At 41.2% G+C, this 18,326-nt stretch overlaps 1 protein-coding gene across 4 annotated transcripts in view; it reads right to left on the bottom strand.

Annotated features, from left to right (window-relative positions):
- The window catches only part of UBXN7 (UBX domain protein 7), a 69,691-nt gene extending 51,746 nt beyond the window's left edge, over positions 1-17,945 (bottom strand). For 2 of the 4 annotated variants that reach the window (XM_060099358.1, XM_060099362.1), the window contains exon 1: positions 17,844-17,945. In XM_060099358.1, coding sequence (XP_059955341.1) covers positions 17,844-17,916 — 73 coding nt within the window. In that variant the 5' untranslated portion in view covers positions 17,917-17,945. Of the gene's footprint in view, positions 1-13,015; positions 13,124-13,395; positions 13,517-17,843 lie in introns of all 4 variants that reach the window. The other 2 variants (XM_060099360.1, XM_060099359.1) reach the window with 2 other exon arrangements.
- Positions 17,946-18,326: the final 381 nt, after the last annotated feature.

The raw sequence follows: 18,326 nt of genomic DNA, 5'->3' as shown, positions 1-18,326 counted from the left end.
TAAACACTCATTTATGATAAAAACCCTCCAGAAAGTAGGCATAGAGGGAATGTACCTCAACATAATAAAGGCCACATATGACAAACCCACAGCCAACATCGTTTTCAATGGTGAAAAACTGAAACCATTTCCACTAAGATCAGGAACAAGAAAAGGCTGCCCACTCTCACCACTATTATTCAATATATTTTTGGAAGTTTTAGCCATAGCAATCAGAGAAGAAAAATAAATAAAAGGAATCCAAATTGGAAAAGAAGAAGTAAAACTGTTACTGTTTGTGGATGACATGATACTATACAGAGAACCCCAAAGATGCTACCAGAAAACTACTAGAGCTAACCAATGAATTTAGTAAAGTAGCAGGATAAAGAATTAATGCATAGAAATCTCTAGTATTCCTATATACTAATGATGAAAAATCTGAAAGAGAAATTAAGGAAACACTCCCATTTACCACTACAACAAAAAGAATAAAATACCTAAGAATAAACCTAACTAAGGAGACAAAAGACCTGTATGCAGAAAACTATAAGACACTGATGAAAGAAATTAAAGATGATACAAATAGATGGAGAGATGTACCATGTTCTTAGATTGGAAGAATCAACACTGTGAAAATGACTATACTACCCACAGCAATCTACAGATTCAATGCAATCCCTATCAAACTACCAATGACATTTTTCAAAGAACTAGAACAAAAAAAATTCACAGTTTGTATGGAAACACAAAAGACTCCAAAAAGCCAAAGCATTCTTGAGAAAGAAAAACAGAGCTAGAGGAATCAGGCTCCCTGCCTTCAAACTATACTACAAAGCTACCATAATCAAGACAGTATGGTACTGGCACAAAAACAGAAATATAGATCAATGGAACAGGATAGAAAGCCCAGAGATAAACCCACACGCATATGGTCACCTTATCTTTGATAAAGGAGGCAAGAATATACAATGGAGAAAAAACAACCTCTTCAATAAGTGGTGCTGGGAAAACTGGACACCTACATGTAAAAGAATGAAATTAGAACACTCCCTAAAACCATACACAAAAATAAACTCAAAATGGATTAAAGACCTAATGTAAGGCCAGACACTATAAAACTCTTAGAGGAAAACATAGGCAGAACACTCTACGACATACATCGCATCAAGATCCTTTTTGACCCACCTCCTAGAAAAATGGAAATAAAAACAAAAATAAACAAATGGAACCTAATGAAACTTAAAAGCTTTTGCATACGAAAGGAAACCATAAACAAGACGAAAAGCCAACTCTCAGAATGGGAGAAAATATTTGCAAACAAAGCAACTGACAAAGGATTAATCTCCAAAATATACAGGCAGCTCATGCAGCTCAGTATCAAAAAAAAACCAAACAACCCAATCCAAAAATGGGCAGAAGACCTAGAAAGACATTTCTCCAGAGAAGATATACAGATTGCCAACAAACACATGAAAGGATGCTCAACATCACTAATCATCAGAGAGATGCAAATCAAAACTACAATAAGGTATCACCTCACGCAGGTCAGAATGGCCATCATCAAAAAATCTACAAACAATAAATGCTGGAGAGGGTGCGGAGAAAAGGGAACCCTCTTGCACTGCTTGTGGGAATGTAAACTGACACAACCACTCTCGAGAACAGTATGGAGGTTCCTTAAAAAACTAAAAATATAACTATCATATGACCCAGCAATCCCACTACTGGGCATATACCCAGAGAAAATCATAATTCAAAAAGAGTCATGTACCACAATGTTCATTGCAGCTCTATTTACAATAGCCAGGACATGGAACCAACATAAGTGTCCATCTACAGATAAATCGATAAAGAAGATGTGGCACATATATACAATGGAATATTACTGAGCCATAAAAAGAAACAAAATTGAGCTATATGTAGTGAGGTGGATGGACCTAGAGACTGTCATACAGAGTGAAGTAAGTCAGAAAGAGAAAAAACAAATACTGTATGCTAACACTTATATATGGAATCTAAAAAAAAAAACTGTTCTGAAGAACCTAGGGGCAGGACAGGAATAAAGATGCAGATGTAGAGAATGGACTTGAGGACACGGGGAAGGGGAAGGGGAAGGTTAAGCTGGACACGGGGAAGGGGGAGGTTAAGCAGGGACAAAGAGAGAGAGAGTGGCATGGACATATATACACTACCAAATGTAAAACAGATAGCTGGTGGGAAGCAGCCCCATAGCACAGGGAAATCAGCTCAGTGCTTTGTGACCACCTAGAGGGGTGGGATAGGGAGGGTGGGAGGGAGACCCAAGAGGGAGGAGATATGGGGATATAGGTATACGTACAGCTGATTTACTTTGTTATACAGCAGAAACTAACACACCACTGTAAAGCAATTATACTCCAATGAAGATGTTAGAAATAAATAAATAAATAAAAATTACCTTACTCCTCCATTCACACTTATGTCCTTCTGGAACTCCAATTAGATGTATGTTAGAACTCTTCATTCTATGCTGTGCCAATTTGTTTTTTACCTGTTCATGAGCTTTTAATTTTAGTTAATTTTTTGTAACTAGAAGTTCTGGGATTTTTGTTTCCTAATCTGCCTGGTCATGTTTAAGAGACCCTTACTTCATACTCATATTTCTTTTCATTTCTTCTAATATATTAATCAAACTTACTGGAATTACTAAGACAAAATATAAACTTTCTGCAGTTTCTAGAGGTCACTGTCTCGTTTCTGCTGGCTCTTGCTCACTATGCAATGTTTTTTTGTGCACTTTGTGATTTTTTTTTGACTATGATCTCAAGTGGCTTGGAATTTTAATCTGTAGATTTTTGGAGGCTGGGTTGAAGGTACATCCCTCCTAAGAGAAGATAACTTGATAGATTTTGTAAGGTACCTGAAAGTACCACCAAACACAGACTATTTAAAATACATTCTTGGGGCTTCCCTGGTGGCGCAGTGGTTAAGAATCCGCCTGCCAATGCAGGGGACACGGGTTCGAGCCCTGGTGCGGGAAGATCCCACATGCCACGGAGCAACTAAGCCCGTGAGCCACAACTACTGAGCCTGTACTCTAGAACCTGCTCGCTACAACTACTGAGCCCATGTGCCACAACTACTGAAGCCCTCACGCCTAGATCCCGTGCTCCACAAGAGAAGCCACTGCAATGAGAAGCTTGTGCACCACAACCAAGAGCAGCCCCCACTTGCCGCAACTAGAGAAAGCCTGTGAGCAGCAAGAAAGACCCAACGCAGCCAAAAATAATAAATAAATACTAAATGTTAGTTCTTAAAAAAAATTTTTTTAAATAAAATAAAATACATTCTTGACTTGAAGTTTTACGAAACCACATGGGAAATGTGACTCTGTAAGGACCCTTGTTATAAATTCTCAGTGAAGATTTCTCCTGCCACTCCCCAAATGCCAAGGTCCCAGCTTCATGTATGGGAGGGTTCTCCTTTCAGATTCCTCTCCTTAGGAAGGCTGCAAGCTTGTTTCCTGTGCCCTCTGATGCCATCAAAAGAGAAGTTCAAAGCCATCCAGTTCGGGCAGATTCAACCCGGGTGAAAGCTTACTTTAAACCTCGCTAACATCTCATTTCCAATTTCATTTCATTTTTAGCTTCTGAATATTCTTTACTTTCTTGCCAGCCCAACGATACATTTTGAAAGACTTTAAAAAATATTTTATTCAGGATTTTCCTCACGTGGGAGGGTTACTCATGGTATCTCTCTTGTTTAGTCCTACTGCCAGAAATGAACTGCTGACTCTACTCTTTAATATCTTTCATTTGTTTTCTCTTCTCTACTATTATCTCTAAGGCTTTAAAATCAAGTCCTTAATTCTTCTTACCTGGATTACTACAATAGGCTCCTAACTGATCATCATTCTATCTTCCACCTTGCTGCTGAAGTTATGTTCCAAAATACAAGTGTGATTATCACACACAAATACAAACACACACACACAGTTTAAATTCTTTAATAGCTCTCTGACACCCACAGTATAAATTCCAAAGTTCTTTTGATATGGCGAGTCCTCTGTGATCAGACCTCAGCTTATCTCTCTGGCTTTTCCTCTCCTCTTCTCCATCCTATGCAATTCAGTACAGTCACACCAAATTACATGCTTGGAAAGTCCTTATTCCCTTTATCTCCCCCTTCGTCTAGTTCATGCATGCTCAAGAATCACCATAAGTGTTACTTTTTTCAATTCCTGTGCTAAGCATTCTCTACACTACCTCCTCCCCACTCCCACTACTGTGATACTCTTCTATTACATACATGGACATATTACTAAACAGTAAATACTTGTTTACTTTCTAGTTCCTCCAAAAGAGCAGGAGCTTCTTGAACACAGGGGTTGATTTTTGTCTTGGTATTCCAGCATCTAACATCATGTTCGCTTGCATGTGATCAATATCTAATAAACTGACTTAAAACTATCTCATAGTACTTCAGCTAACCAGTTAGTACACTGGGGAAAGAAAGGCCAGACTTCAGCCAAAACAACCCTTCTATATCCTTTGAATTTTTTTCCTCTTGGCTGCGCCACACGTTTGTGGGATCTTAGTTCCCCGACCAGGGATTAAATCCGGACCCTGGCAGTGAAAGCGCCGAGTCCTAACCACTGGAGCACCAGGGAATTCCCCTATCCTTTGAATTTTAAACCGCATATGTTTATGTTTTAAATTTCATTTACAAAGCAATATGGTTACACTGTGGAAATCACAAATAGCAAATGGATATTTAGGATAAATGAACTTAAGATGAAATGTCCAGTGAAAGCATCATATACAAATTTTAAATGTGCTATAACTCAAACAACATAAAGTGAAAATCACATGCTCCAAAAATCTGTCAGATGATATTGAGCAGCTACAGCTTTGTCAAAAAGCTGACAAAGACATATCTAAATGCTAGTAAAAAACAAAAAAAGAACAAAATTATTTCATGGAACATGACTGGAAAAAAGCATTAATATACAATATTGTGATTTAATGTTAACTCAATAAGTAACATTATAAAAAAGCATCAGTCATTTCACTTAAATCTCCAGAAATTTACATATTTATGTTAGTCAAAAATCTTTTTTGGGAACTGGACAAATACAGAATTGCCTTTTATTTGGGTGTGCCTTATATCTGGGTATATATGGTAATTTAAGTTACATAGGACCAGGGATGTTTTTTCTTTAAAAGGGCTTCATATATTACTCAAAATTGAGAAACTTTCCTCCACTATTCTCTCTTCAACTGCAAACAGCCCATCAGTCAACCAACAAATCCTACAGCTCACATCTAATTAACAACACCCCTATCCATACTGTTCTATGTCCACTGCTATACTCTTTGTTCATGCCTTCAACATCTCTTACATGAACTATCACATTTCTTTGCTCTTGGTCATGCTCCTTTTGATATACCTTCTACATTGCAAAAGAATGTAAATTTGATTATCTCCCCTGTTTCAACAGTTCTGCACTGCTGACTGGAAAACTTTTCACCTCTCTTGAGCTGCACACAAGATTTGGCCCTTATAAACTGCTCCTATTTTATACCCTTCTGCTTCCATCTCACCTCTGGACCATTCCCTCCAGGTGCAGATGTTTTTGGAACCTAGGCAGATCACTTGGTGGTACTTTACAATGCCATGCCTCTGTATGACGTGGAGAGTGACGGCAGTAAAATCACTCCCCTCAGTCTTCTTCTCGTTTTTTTGTTTATTTATTTATTTATTTATTTATTTTTGGCTGCATTGGGGTTGGGTCCTCATTGCTTCATGCAGGCTTTCTCTAGTTGCGGCGCATGGGCTTCTCACTGCGGTGGCTTCTCTTTCCAGAGCACAGGCTCTAGGGGTGTGGGCTTCAGCAGTTGTGGTGCACAGGCTCAGCTGCTCCACGGCATGTGGGATCTTCCCGGACCAGGGCTTGAACCCATGTCTCCTGCACTGGCAGGTGGATTCTTAACCACTGCACCACCGGGGAAGTCCCAGTCCCCTCATTTTTCTTGACAACACACCAAATACCCACCTGTTAAGTTGCGGACCTTCCCCCTCCCTCCTCACCCTAAAGTATATACAGGAACGGATACTACTTTTCCACAGGGCCTTATCTGTATCCTTGTCTCTGCTAGCTCTTCTATCTTACAGACTTTAAAAACTCACTGAGGGCTTCCCTGGTGGCTTAGTGGTTGAGAGTCTGCCTGCCGATGCAGGGGACACGGGTTCGTGCCCCAGTCTGGGAAGATCCCACATGCCGTGGAGCGGCTGGACCCGTGAGCCACGGCCGCTGAGCCTGCGTGTCCAGAGCCTGTGCTCCGCAACGGGAGAGGCCACAACAGTGAGAGGCCCTCGTACCGCAAAAAAAAAAAACCTCACTGAACTGGCCAGTTCTCACTTTTCTCAAACCAGTTCTCTCTCCATAAGTCCTCTGTCAAGCTGAACCAAAAGTTCTCAAATTCTATACTATACATAAAATAAGCAATAAGGTCCTACTGCATAGCATAAGGAACTATATTCAATATCTTGTAATAAACTATCATGGAAAAGAATAAGAAAAATAATATATATGTATGTATAACTGAATCACTTTGCTGTACACCAGAAACTAACACAACATTGTAAAAACTAACTATACTTCAATAAAAATAAAATAATTAAAAAAATAAAAAGTTCTCAAGTTCTAGTATATACAGACTTATATTCTCACCATTAGGAAACACTTTAAAAAAGTGAAATCTCGGACTTCCCTGGTGGTGCAGTGGTTAAGGATCCGCCTGCCAATGCAGGGGACACGGGTCTGAGCCCTGGTCTGGGAAGATCCCACATGCCGCAGAGCAACTAAGCCCAGGCGCCACAACCACTGAGCCTGCACTCTAGAGCCCATGAGCCACAACTACTGAGCCCTGTGCCACAACTACTGAAGCCCATGCGCCTAGAGCCTGTACTCCGCAACAAGAGAAGCCACCACAATGAGAAGCCCGTGCACAGCAACGAAGAGTAGCCCCTGCTTGCCGCAACTAGAGGAGGCCCGCACGCAGCAACAAAGACCCAACACAGCCAAAAAAAAAAAAAAAGTGAAATCTCAAAATAAAAACAAATTCAACTTTTTGAGGGAAAGGAAGAGTTCAAATACCCCAGTAGCCAACTGTGTTAGGTAATTAAATACAAACTCTTGGGGCAAAATCAGCACAAATTTGATGAAAAATTTCCATATCATTACTCATAAAACCTGAGGCTTTGTTTCAGTGCTTTTCTAATATTTTTACATTGTGTCCAGTTATACTGGTTACATTACTATATTTCTTAAATGCTAGTCTAAAAGTTCAGTGTCTATTGTACTCCACCATTTTAATTTATCTACATAGCAGCTCCTGAAAATTAAAACATTCCTGTATGTAAACTACTCTGGCTGCTTATTCCAGCAAGAGATGCATGAACTATTATCTTTGCCCCATAATAAACCCTAAAACTAGCTTCTGAATGACATCTACTGATCTTTTTCTTTTCAGAGAATTAAATGGCTGAGTTTATACCATTTTGGCTCTTGTCTCTCTAGGTGCTCACCACACTGCAATAAAGCACCACAAAAGGCACAAACAACATGCTGGGACTTCCCTGGTGGTGTAGTGGTTAAGACTCCACGTGCTCCCAATGCAGGGGGTCCAGGTTCGATCCCTGGCCAGGGACTAGATCCCATATGCATGCCACAACTAAGAGTTCACATGCCACAACTAAGGAGCCCGTGTGCTGCAACAAAGGAGCCAGCAAGCCGCAACTAAGGAGTCCATGTGCTGCAACTAAGGAGCTTGATTTGCTGCAACTAAGACTTAGTACAACCAAATAAATAAATAAATATTTTTTAAAAAAAGAACATGCTGATGCGGGATCGAAACTCCCTTCTGCCATAATAGCAACCAATCCCGGCTGCTTCACTCCTTTTGAAATTTGTTCATAAGGAAATTCAAGTTAAAAATGACCACTGCTGGGAATTCCTTGGCAGTCCAGTGGTTAGGACTTGGCCCTTTCACTGCAGGGGCCTGGGTTCAATCCCTGGTGGGGGAACTAAGATCCTGCAAGCGGCCCCCCCAAAAAAGAGCTGATGTAGAAACATAGGAAAATGTAATAAAAGTATAGGTGAGTATTCCAGAGATATACTGAACTATAGATTAAAATAGAATTTATTAAAAGGGATTATACCGAGAATGACTTTAAGACAAAAATAAAGCTATAATAAAGGAAATAATAACTGTGATATTTTGGGGGGCAGAAGGTGTCAACACTCGAGGCTCAGAATTGGCTCTTTTTAAACATCTTTATTGGAGTATAATTGCTTTACAATGGTGTGTTAGTTTCTGCTGTATAACAAAGTGAGAACTGCCATTCTTATCTATAATCCTCACTTAACCATTTAGTGCTAGAATCTAAACTATAGGCAGCATATCATATATCTGTTGACAATCTGATAGGATAACTTCCATCATTGGAGCTTGTCAGTATAGTGACCTAAGAGCTTTCCATAAAAGGGGTCTCTACTTATGAGATTTTTTTAAAAAGAAGCACATGCTAAATCCTGGCAAGACTGAAGAAGGCAGTATTAGAGAGGGGCCCAAGAAGCAAAGTACACCATTCACTTTCTTAAATAAAGCCAAATTATCTGAGCCATCTGTACTTGTATAATCAGGCATTCTTAGTTTATCACTTGTTGTATCACTTAGTATATCTTTTTTTTTTTTTTAAACGTAGATCCTGCCCCCACTCCAATTGGAAGGGTCTGGGTAGGGCCCAAGAACATGCCATTTTTTTAAACATTTATTTATTTATTTATTTGGATGTGCTGGGTCTTAGTTGCAGCAGGAGGGCTCCTTAGTTGTGGCTCGTGGGCTCCTTTGTTATGGCTCACCAGCTCCTTAGTTGCGGCACATGGGCTCCTTAGTTGTGGCATGCGAACTCTTAGTTGCTGCATGCATGTGGGATCTAGTTCTCTGACCAGGGATCGAACCTGGACCCCTTGCATTGGGAGCATGGAGTCTTAACCACTGCACCACCAGGGAGGTCCCAAGAGTATCGTTTTCGAAACAGAATATAACTGAAGGATAATTAAAGGTTCCAATGGTTCTTAATGTCAGGAAGTAGTAGAGGCATCTAGAAATGTGAGACACCATTTTTGGTGTTTCATGATTAGGGGATGGGAGCACTACTGGCATTTAGTGGAGAGAAGCCAGGGGTGCCTTAGTAGGTTGGAAAACCTACTAAGACACCTACTTAGAGGTCTCCCCTCCCCTAAAGACTTCTCACATTTCAGACTTCTGGCCTCCAAAACTGAGAGAATAACTGTGTTAAGCAATGCAGTTTGTGGTAATTTGTTACAGCAGCCACAGGAAACTCATACAAGTGCTAAATCTTCTACAGTGAACAGAACAGTCATACAGAACAAGAAACTGTCCTAGCCAAAATGCCAACACTTCCACTTAGCTAAACAGAGGAACAGAAGGTTAACTGAGAGGGCAAAGGAAAAGTAAGGAGGGCTAAATGACATAGAGGACAGGAACAGTGATAAACAAATTTAAACAAGTTATAAGTTTTACCTATATACTTAGAGGTAATAACAATTTTTGATGAGTCAGCCGTAAAAAATTTGAACTTCTCTCTTACTACATTCAGAATGAAGAAAAAGTCTTTTTTAAAAGGGGGAGGGGGGCCTTTAAAAGAAGCTTGCAGATTTAAACTACCTGTAAACCTGTTCATGGGCTTATTTTGAGGTCTCAATATTATAGGGAGCAGCAGGATAGCTTAATCTAACCCAGTGTCTTAGTTTGTTCGGGCTGCTGTAACAAAAATACCACAGACTGGGTGGCTTAAACAACGAACATTTATCTCTCACAGTTCTGGAGGTTGGGAAATCAAAGATCAGGCTCCAGCAGATTTGGTGTGTGGTGCAGGCCCACTTCTTGGTTAATAAGACAGCTGTCTTCTCCGTGTGTACTCACACGGTGGAAGGGGCCAGATAGCTCTCTGGGGTCTCCTTTTTAAGTACACTAATCCCATTCATAAGGACTCCACCCTCATGACCTAACCACCTCCCAAAGGCACCACCTCCTAATAACATCACACTGGGGGCTCAGGATTTCAAAAGACGAATTTTGGGGGCCTCCCTGGTGGTGCAGTGGCTGAGAGTCCGCCTGCCGATGCAGGGGATACGGGTTCGTGCCCCGATCTGGGAGGATCCCATATGCCGCGGAGCGGCTGGGCCCGTGAGCCATGGCCGCTGGGCCTGCGCATCCGGAGCCTGTGCTCCGCAACGGGAGAGGCCACGACAGTGAGAGGCCCGCATACCGCAAAAAAAAAAAAAAAAAAAAAAAAAAAAAAAGACGAATTTTGGGAAGGACACAAAAATTCAGTCCATAACACCCCATAATCCCTATCTATGGCAGAAGTCCCACTTTACTGTTTCTCTCCACATGCACTTTTTATTTATCCACTACCTTTTCTTCCATCTGCTTTAGCTTGCTAATGGCACCAAAGGCATTAACCCAGCTTGTGGCACGCAATGTACCAGTGGCCATCTCCTTGCTGCCACCTCTTAGTTCACCCTCTTTCTCCTTTAATGACTTCGTATAGAAAATTGCCCCAAACCTGTAATGCAGTATATGTTTCCACCACAGCTGGAAAGAAGAATCAAGAGACATTTCAAACTTTAGTAGTCCTTTATACCTATTCTCTACACTATTTTCAATGCCGAAAGAACAGTCTCTTCACTATTATCAGGGAACCTAAGTATGGTAGTCACAGAGATTTTTTTTAAAAAGAAAAAAAATCCCTCTACAGACCCTTTCTTGCCCCACAGGGATAGAGCACAGAAATGACAGGGACACAAAAAACTTTTTGGTTCTACACTTCCCCTAGAAATGATAATAAAGCCAGCCAGACTATCCACCAAGGAAATGAGAGTCGGTGACAGTTGCAAGAAGTAAGATGAAAGTTCAACCTCCTCACTGGTCTCCCATCCTGGAGTTTTTAAGTATTGAGGAATAGAAAATATTTTTTTTTAAATTTATATACAAGCACTATGGAGAACACTATGGAAGTTCCTTAAAAAACTAAAAATAGAACTACCATATGATCCAGCAATCCCACTCTTCGGCATATATCCGGATAAAACCATAATTTGAAAGGATACATGTACCCCACTGTTCACTGCAGCACTACTGACAATAGCCAAGACAGGGAAGCAACCTAAATGTCCATCAACAGAGGAACGGATAAAGATGTGGTATATATACACAATGGAATATTACTCAGCCATAAAAAAGGATGAAATAATGCCATTTGCAGCAACATGGATGGACCTAGAGATTATCACACCAAGTGAAGTAAGTCAGACAGAGAAAGACAAAATGCAAAATGGTGTATATATCAATAGTAACTTAGGAAAATAGTATGACAATTTCTTAAAGTCACACATCTATCATATGATCCCACTCCTATTTATCCAAAGGAAATGAAAACGTATATTCACACACTTGTACACTAATGTTTTTGGCAGCTTTATTTATAATCTCCCAAACAAGAAACAACACAATTATCCATTCATTTAATGAATGGATAAACAAATTGTAGTATATCCATACAATGGTATATTATTCACCAATAAAAAGGAACTACTCATACCACAACATCATCAATGAATCTCAAACGCAGTATGCTAAATAAAAGAAGCCAGACTCAAAAGAAGCCCAACTACATACTGTGATTCCATTTATATGACATTCTGGAAAAGAACAGACAAAAAGATTAGGCTACAGGTGAGAGGAGGGATTGACTACAAAGGGGCAGGGGGAAATTTTTGAGGATAGAACTGTTCTGCATCTTGGGGACTTCCCTGGTAGTGCAGTGGTTAAGAATCTGCCTGCCAATACAGGGGATACGTGTTCCATCCCTGGTCCAGGAAGATCCCACATGCTGCAGAGCAACTAAGCACGTGTGCCCTAACTACTGAGCCTGAGCTCTAGAGCCTGCAAGCCACAACTGCTGAGCCCATGTGCCGCAACTACTGAAGCCTGCACGCCTAGAGCCCGAGCTCCGCAACAAGAGAAGCCACCGCAATGAAAAGCCCACGCACCACAACGAAGAGTAGCCACCACTCGCCACAACTAGAGAAAGCCTGCACACAGCAAGACCCAATGCAGCCAAAAATAAATAAATATATATATATATATATATATTTTTTTTTTTTACAGTACGTGGGCCTCTCACTGTTGTGGCCTCTCCCGTTGCGGAGCACAGGCTCCGACGCGCAGGCTCAGCGGCCATGGCTCACGGGCCAGCTGCTCCGCGGCATGTGGGATCTTCCCGGATCGGGGCACAAGCCCGTGTCCCCTGCATCGGCAGGCGGACTCTCAACCACTGCGCCACCAGGGAAGACCTAAATTAATTTTTTTAAAAAACCGTTCTGCATCTTTATTGTGGTTTTACGACTGCATGCACTTATGAAAACTTTAACTCTACACTAAAAAAGTTAAATTTTACTGTATGCAAATTATACCCTTTATTTTAACAGAATTTGGGTTTATATTTTGTATGTGTTCTTTTTATTTCATTTTTTTAAACAATTAATTTTTATTGCATTTTTACTAAAGCATTAGTCTATGGGGAATTCCCTCCTTTCATTGCTGAGGACTCGGGTTTGATCCCTAGTCAGGGAACTAAGATCCCACAAGCCACGTGTGGCGTAGCCAAAAAAAAAAAAGAGAAAAATTAAAGTATTGGTTTATGAAGTTTTTTTTTAAAGGGGGGGCGGTCCTTTCCTACAAATAAATTTGAGAAGCACTGACCTAGACATATAACCCTAAATCACTTTACTTCTCTGGGCCTTCAATTTCTCATTTTAACTCAGAAATGGGTCAATATGGTTTCTAAGATGTCTTCCAACCCCAACCAAGAAAAATCTGTGAATATTCAATGATTTCTGGTTTCCTAAAGTGCCTACATAACATCTGACATATTACCCTACTCCTAATGTTTGAAGTACCATCACATTCTCCTGGTTTTCCTCCTACATCTTTGGTTTCTTCCGATCCTTCTCTGTACTTTCTTCTTTACCGTCTGTTAGATGTTAGTGTTCCTTCAGCTTTGTGTCCTGGAACAAAGGACACATCCACTTTTATAGCTTCAACTGCCATCAATATGACTCATCAGATGTCACTCTTCTTTCTAGACCCAAATATTCATTTCCCTACTGAGCTTCCCTTCCATTTGGAAGTCTCACAGGCAGCAACTTACCTAAGCAGAACTAATCATCCCCAAACCTCTGCTACTGTTCCATACCTTCACAAATTGTACTATTATAAACTTAGATGTCCAAAACAGAATCCTAAGCTTCATTCTGACTCCTCTGAATTCTTCCCTTACCTTTCAGAGTCCACTTCTCTGCCACTAACTTATTTCAGGACACCAGCATCTTCAATTATTGCAACAGTCTTCTATTGATGTCTATGCCTACCTCTTCTCACCTATGGCCAAGTAGCTCTTTCTGAAAAAACCAAATATGATTGTGTCACTCCCCTAATTAAAACTTTTCACTGACTCCCCACTACATTCAGAATAAAGCCAAGATTTCTTAACATGAGTTACAAGGCCCTTCCTAATCTGGTACCCTCTTATCTCTTCAGCCCCATTTATTGCATCTCACACAAGCTGTGCTCTCTTCATTTGGAATTATCATCAATTCCCTCAACCTACTGTCTCTCCTTTCTTGTCTCCATATGTATGCCTGTCCCTCTTTCCTCCAGGTCTCTGCACATGTTTCTCCTGCCAGAAACAGTTCTCCTCCAGGTTTTAGCTAAGAAATTATTTCTTCTGGGAAGCCTTTCTTGACCTCCCTCATTTGTGCTACCGTAACAGCTCCTTACCATTATCCCAATGTATTACAATACCCATTTATGTGTCTGTATTCCCATTAACCTTTAAGCTTTTTGAGGACAGACACCATGTCTTGCTCATGGTAGTATCCCCAAGATCTGAACCATGCCTGGCATATAGTAGTCTATTAATAAATACTGAGTTTACTAGTAAGAGTCTACTCACAACTCAAAAAAATTTATTCCCTCCCTAATTTCTGCTCAAACTTCATTAACACCTTTTGAAATAGTTCTTAAAATTCCAGAAGAGTTTTCTTTTAATATCTAGAACACTTGAAACTACCTTTCTTGACACAGAGAACTTAAATACACTTTAATACTAACCCAAGAAAAATGTATTGTAGAAAGAATATGAATGGAAGTTGACCACAAATCCGAATACTACAAACACTAAGAGTTTCTAATTTAACAAATATGCATTCATTCAACAATTTTCAAAAAGATTAAACTAAAGGGGTTCTATAATTTCATTAAGTCCGTGAATGCCTACTATACACAGAGCTTTATGGAATGCTACACTAGCAACCACTTGTACTCTTCTCAGCCTCACTTTCTATTCCCTCGCTTTTTGGCCTTACCTTCTGATTGTGTATTTATTTCTACGTATTCTATAGCATCTATATATCCCTCATCTCATGAATTATTCTGATTACATCTATGCATTTTGTATATGTGTGGCTGGATGTCAGTCCAAGTTGGTGTTAATGGGATACTACCGTGGTTCAAAACATTTTTAAAAACTGTTCTCCTGGAATTACCTTCAGATCCAGTGGCACATTCTTTCCTCAGGTTTTGAGAACTGATATAACTTCTGAAAGTAGTCAGTAGTCTAAGCCATGTATGAGAGTATCAAGGGAGATCAAACTGAGTAATACTGTAAAATGTGGTAGACTATGAAATAACAGGACTGGTTTTCTATGTAGCTTGAAATAATGCTAATGGCATCAATGGTAAAGGTACATAGCTTCTCAGTGTGACCACTTCAAAGACCATCACTTCCCTTGGCTATCTGCTTATCAAAGGGTTTAATCATAGGAAAAATGTTTATGATGTAACGTTAATTGAAAATTTCAGATTCTAAATTATGTACATTATGATCCATAATGTAAAAATAATTTAAAAAATAAAAATAAGGGGCTTCCCTGGTGGCGCAGTGGTTGAGAGTCCGCCTGCCGATGCAGGGGACACGGGTTCGTGGCCCGGTCCGGGAGGATCCCACATGCCACGGAGCGGCTGGGCCCGTGAGCCATGGCCGCTGAGCCTGCGCGTCCGGAGCCTGTGCTCCGCAATGGGAGAGGCCACAGCAGTGAGAGGCCCGTGTACAGCAAAATAAATAAATAATAAAAATAAGTATGTAAACAAGAACTGGAAGATAATATGTGAAATAAATAATATTGCTAGTGTGAGAATGAATTAGTGTTTCTTTTTTCAAAATTATTTCATGTTGTGATATCTTTGTAATGTTTTTTAAGTCAGAATCATTACTTCATACTCACATATCATAGAGTGTGTGAGAGAGATCTGTTCTATTTAGTGAGAAATAAAAGTTAAGATTCTTTCAATTTTCCCTTCTACTTCTAAATGCCACAGAAAAGGTAAGACTCACATTTTTGAAAATGCATTGCTTTTACCACAATGTTGGGCTTCCAAGTAAGTAAAATCTTTTTGAAATGAGAGCATAAACTCTTAAGGTCAGTTTCATTCATCTAGCAATAAATAAATTTCAAATACCTTTTTGTCATAAATACTACAATTTAAAATATTAGTGGGGACTTCCCTGGTGGTCCAGTGGTTAAGACTCTGCGCTTCCATTGCAGGGGGCACGGGTTCCATCCCTGGTCAGGGAATTAAGATACCATATGCCGCGCGGCCAAAAAAAATATATATATATATATATATATATATATACACACACACACACACATATATATATATACACACATACACAAATTTTTTTAGGATATATGAAAGGGAGTAAAGGGGTCAATCATGTGTTTCTAATATTTAATTACTATCGTGTAAAAAAATATTATTATAAATCCGTAATACATTAAGAACAGTCTAAGGTGTTTTCGCTTTTACAGACCTCCAGATCCCACTGTCTACTGAGAGTCTCCAACTTGATTCAGGAATAGAAGGGCCTGTGACCAGGAAACAAGCCATGAAGACTAGCACACAGAAACAGAATTAAAGCAATTAAGTGAGTCACTTCATCTCACCACATTTTGGGTTTTGTCTACACATACCAAAAATGTTGCATTAGAAGAAATAGTGTGAGACTAAAACAATCCGAGTTCCTAAAGTGGTAGTTAGCATAAAAAACTGGAATGAAATAGGTGGCATCTTAAACCACCTCTAGAAAAATCTAAAGAAAAGATAATGATAATCACTTCTATATGTAATTCACTACAAAGATTTTTCTATATAAACATAATACAGCAGTATTAACTTATATACACAATAATTTTCTGATCTTCCCAATAATGATCTGCTTAGACACTGGGAAATGCATTACATCTCTAATATAATAGTCCAATCACAATTTTTAAATATTAAGAAAAGTTATCATTCCATTTCTCATCCCAATTTTGTTACAAATTTTACTTTATCAACTTTGACTGGATGTTTCATGCCCACAAGCTAGACAATGCATCAAACATATAGTTATCGCTGCAAAGTAAAAAATAAAACTACCTTTAACTATAAAACGACAACTCGCAAACAACCGGTAGTGGTTAAAATATAAAATTTCACTTAACCATATCTTGCACGTCAAACTCTGGATACATTGAAAATGGAAATGTTCTCTGCATCTAACAAACTACCAAATAAAGTATAGATCTGCTAACATTCTGACCTCCTTACAAAATGACAAACTAGAACGGCAAAATTACACTCAGGCACATGTAGTACTCTTCTCTCAAATCACTCCACAGAGAACTTCATCATTTGCTCCGCCCTCTAATAACTCATGCAAAAAAAGTTCAGCACCATCACAGAGAACAAGACAGAGAGAATTCATAGAACGGCTTAGGGCCTTTCCTCCAGGCAGTAAGAGGATCTGCGTGTGCCCTTCGCAGGGGTCCAAAGGAAAAGAAAAACCGAGGGTTTGGGGGATACTGACATCCAGAAACTGATTTGTCTCAAAGAAGTTTCTGCCGTCATTCCTATTTTATCATCAGGAGGCCCTGGCGCCATCGTCTCAGTCTTTATTATTTTTTAATGGGGAGGTGGGAAAGGCCACCGAGGATTCCTCCAGGCCTTTCCTATTAAGGTCTGGGGGGGTTCCCCCTCATTCTTCTCTTAAAACCTCAGTCTGGAGGGTACTCCTCAGCAACCCCCCCTTTCTGGCGGCCTATCCCCCGAGATCGGTAAAGGCGCTGCCGAACCCACCAGCCTCGCCGTTAAGGCGGGAGGGCCCGAACACGCCAGGGCCACAGCGATGGCTCCGAGGGGCCCAGAAAGGGGAAGGGCAGGCCAGGGACGGGGGGGGAGAATGACCTGGCCAAGGAAAAAAGGAATAAGGAGGTGAGGGGATGCGCTGCACCCCAAGGCTGCACAGAGAAGAGGCGATGAAGATGAAGGAGGAGGGCGGTGGCCCGGGTGCGGCCCCCCACCTCTCCCGCCCCCAGGTCCCCGGGCCGGCGGGGGAGGATGAGCTCGGCCCATTCCCCGGGTCTGGGCTGAAAGGGGGTGGGGAGGTTTCCCTCCACACTGCGAGAAGACCAAGAACGAGGGTATGGGGTGCGCGGGGGTGAGGGGGTGTCTCCCGCCTGAACCCGGAGACCCGACGCCGTCGTCGCCTCTTCCTCAGGAGGGAGGACGAGAGCTGTGGGTAAAGCCCGAGGGAGGAATGCATGAAGGTAAAGGGAAGCCCAGGGCAGACCGGCCGCCCGCTCCAGACCCCACTCTCCACCTTCCGGTAACCGCGTCTCTTACCGGTGATGGCGGTGAACTGCTGAATTAACCCCTTCAGCGCCGAGGACGCCGCGGAGCCCCCGTGGGCAGCCATCTTACCGCCGCCGCCGCTGCCGCCGAACAACAACACAGACACACACGGAACGCCCTCCCCCACCTCGCCGCACGGTTTGCGCAGGCTCATTGACCGCCCCCAAGCTCCGCCCCGCCCGCCCCGGCCCCCCGTGGCGGCCTGCGCAGGCGCACTTCCAGATCGGTCCGGGAGAGCTTTCTGCTCTCTGGGTTGGCTGCTCGGTTGCTGTCCGCCACCGCATCCTTCATTGCAACCTCTGGTGCCTTCCTCTCCAAGCTCCAAGGCCAGTCTCAGGGACGCGATATTGCTTCCTAAGTTTCCGAAGGGCTTGGTAGGTAGTAGGTTATTTGCGTTTCAGCTTCACAAGCTTTATTAACAGACCCAACTGCCGATGACAGTATATTTTTTGTTTTTGCAACTCCAGAGCCCTC

This window comes from Mesoplodon densirostris, chromosome 5, assembly GCF_025265405.1.
Source record: "Mesoplodon densirostris isolate mMesDen1 chromosome 5, mMesDen1 primary haplotype, whole genome shotgun sequence".
Classification (NCBI taxonomy): Eukaryota; Metazoa; Chordata; class Mammalia; order Artiodactyla; family Ziphiidae; genus Mesoplodon; species Mesoplodon densirostris.
The sequence above is the reverse complement of the archived record's forward strand: the minus strand, read 5'-3'. Positions and strand labels throughout refer to the sequence as shown.